The 3,063-nt window shown below is 42.8% G+C and overlaps 1 protein-coding gene across 1 annotated transcript; it reads right to left on the reverse strand.

Annotated features, from left to right (window-relative positions):
* Window positions 1–1,759: 1,759 nt before the first annotated feature.
* Window positions 1,760–2,719, reverse strand: LOC140843863 (olfactory receptor 6C2). Its single transcript, XM_073214285.1, has one exon. The coding sequence runs from the start codon at window positions 2,717–2,719 to the stop codon at window positions 1,760–1,762; it is 960 nt and encodes a 319-aa protein (XP_073070386.1).
* Window positions 2,720–3,063: the final 344 nt, after the last annotated feature.

A 3,063-nucleotide genomic window follows, 5' to 3' on the forward strand; every position in this document is an offset into this window, starting at 1 on the left:
TTTGGCGCATAGTGAAAAATACGAGGAAGACAAGGGTTAAAGGTAGAGATGCCACTCTAACAAGATGACTGGTGTATGTGCTTGTGAACGGGGCCTGTTGTTGCACAGTTTTTCTTCTGTGGGGGATGTGAATTTATCTGGAATTCGCGGCTGTGACCCCCTTATCCTGTCATGGGAGTCTTCTAGCGGTGGGCGCCCTAATGGCTCCTAATTGCCTGACCCGTGCCCGCGGGGAATGATTTAGTGGCAGAGAGGAGGAACGGAAAGAACAGGGAACCTTAGAACAGGGAGACTTAAAATAAAAAGCTCAGAAAGAAATATAAACCGAAACCAAAACACAATAAAACAATCAATGATAATACTAAGCACACACACCACATCTGATCGCATTCGTTCGGACCGGTCCTTCTTTCACTCTGGTGCACACCACACTCACCACTTTCAGGATCCTCAAAAACTCTCATGATGCTCCCGAAAGGTGTCCACTCAGACTGCCGCAGGGTGACGAGCTCGATCCCTTCCTCCTCGGGCACCAGGTTCCTGCCAATCGGACTTGCTTTCCTAAGGCCGTGTCACTCGGACCCTAGGGCCAGGATTAGTCACCTGGACTTCACCCAGGGTCACTAACCCAGGGGCAGGGACTACCAACCCGGACTTTCTCACTTGGGGTCACTAACACGAGACCATACATGGGATGGCGACTCCCGCTTTATAATGGATTTATGCAGACATGAGGGGGCGACCCTTGAATTACACCACCCCATCTGGACAATTAGACCTTGTCTCCAGCTGTCCTTTGTTCTCAGGGAAGCCACACAGATCCTGGATGAGCCCCCAAATGTTAGGGTCCAGGACTCCGGGGTTTCCCAGAGAACAAGACACATGGACATGGAGATGAAAATCCAAGCAAAGTCTTTATTCAGCCAGCAAGCTGGGGTCGACAGCACCTCCCCTGACACGCAGGCCGAGTCTGAGCTGCCGACCCCCAAGCAACTTTAGGTATGGTTTATATGGGATTTCTACAGTCATTGCACCGGAGCCTGCACATTACCCCAACCAATGAATTTGAAACACATTCTATACTTTGGCCAATAAAATTGGAACAGGGATACACCAGGTGCCTGACCTTTGCACAAGCATTCCTATGTGACTTATCACGAGTTTTGACCCCAGGGGGGGTCATTTACTTCTAGTTATCTAACTTAGCGTAGGGTCCAGGAATGTCAGCCTCACATAGTTTCTGGCTTCTAGTTATCTAACTTAGGGCAGGGTCCAGGAATGTTAGCCTCATGTAGTTTCTATGAAAACTGGGTGGCTCAGCCCTGTTCCCTGCATTCCTCTACATCATTTCTTTAATCTTTCTTTCTTCTTTCCTTTCTTCATTGACAACACTCTGTTACTATTTATGGTCATTTTGATAACTTTGCTTCTGGGGAAAAGTAAGTGCTATTACTACATAATGTATCTTCTAGATAATCTATATACTTTTAAATAATATTGCTTTCCTTCCTGAACCAGAGCATTGAAAAAGAGTTTGGGTAAGAAATGAACAAATTTAATTACCTGGGAATATATTTTATAGTTTTACAATGAGAGAAAACACCACTTATGAGGTTGGTTTGAAGGAAGGAGTTTGCTTGAGAGTAAGACACAGTATTACATGTCTCTGATAAGGTTAATATGACTGAATTATAGGCACAAAGCATTGAAATAAGTTATCAGCTGTAGTTAAATATTTAGGGTATTTTCTTCTTTCATTTTACTTTGATTCATCAAAACTGATGTTTTTTGACAACAATGCAATCCTCTTTATAGAGTCATTAAAAGCTTGTTTCACTTGCTTATTCCTCAGGGTGTAAATGAAGGGGTTCAACAAGGGGGCAACAGATGTAGTGAGCACTGAGACGCCTTTGTTTATGGCCACCTCCTCCTTTGCTGAGGGCTTGATGTAGATGAAGATGCAGCTGCCGTAGGCGATGGAAACCACAATCATGTGGGAAGAGCAGGTGGAAAAAGCCTTTTTTCTCTGTTGGACAGAGGGGAACCTGAGAATTGTCCTGATGATGTGCGTGTAGGACAGTATCACACACAGTAGGGTGATGATGAGTGTGAATACAGCCACAAGGATAACCATTTGTTCTATTACCCAAGTATCTGAGCATGAGATCTTTAGGAGGGGACCTGCATCACAACTAAAATGGTCAACTGCATTAGAGTCACAGAATTCAAGCTGGAGGCCCAAGCTAAGGGGTGGGAGAATGATCATCAAGCCAGACACCCAACAACAGAGGACTAATAAGGTACAGACCCTACTGTTCATGATGGTCATGTAATGCAGCGGTTTACAGATAGCAATGTAGCGGTCATAGGACATGGCTGCCAGGAGAAAAAATTCTGTTGCTCCAAAGAGAATACCAAAAAATATTTGACTGGCACAAGCATTGTAGGTAACGGTATTGTCCCCAGTTGACATGCTGTACAGGAATCTAGGAATACAGGCAGTGGTAAATGACACTTCTAAGAAGGAAAAATTTCTGAGGAAAAAGTACATAGGGGTTTTCAGATGGGAGTTTACCAGTGTGAGGGTGATAATAGTCAGGTTCCCTGTTACACTCAAAATGTAGGTGAGAAATAGGAAGATAAAAAGCAGGATTTGCAGTTGAGGATCATCTGTGAGTCCCAACAGGATAAAAGTTGTTATTGCCGTGTGATTTCTCATCACTGACCCTTGACCTATGCTCAATAAGAATATAATAATCAAAGTAATTTTATGAGGTGGATATTCAAATTTTGCAGCACAAGATTAGGCATATAAAAACCAAGCAAACCAGCTACATTAATTTTTTCTTTTCACAACGTAATCAATAATGCCACTGTTCCTATAGTCTTCTTGAATATTCCAGTTATGAGCAGCAGATTTATTCCTTCAGAATTCATGTTGTAAAATAATCCAACTTTTTATGAGATCATCCTTAGCCCTTCAGAATATAAAAATATAGCTGATTGTAATTCATTATATGGATTGTATTCACAAATACTTTAGGGGAAAAAAGATGTTACCTT

Source organism: Manis javanica, chromosome 10 (assembly GCF_040802235.1).
Source record: "Manis javanica isolate MJ-LG chromosome 10, MJ_LKY, whole genome shotgun sequence".
Classification (NCBI taxonomy): domain Eukaryota; kingdom Metazoa; phylum Chordata; class Mammalia; order Pholidota; family Manidae; genus Manis; species Manis javanica.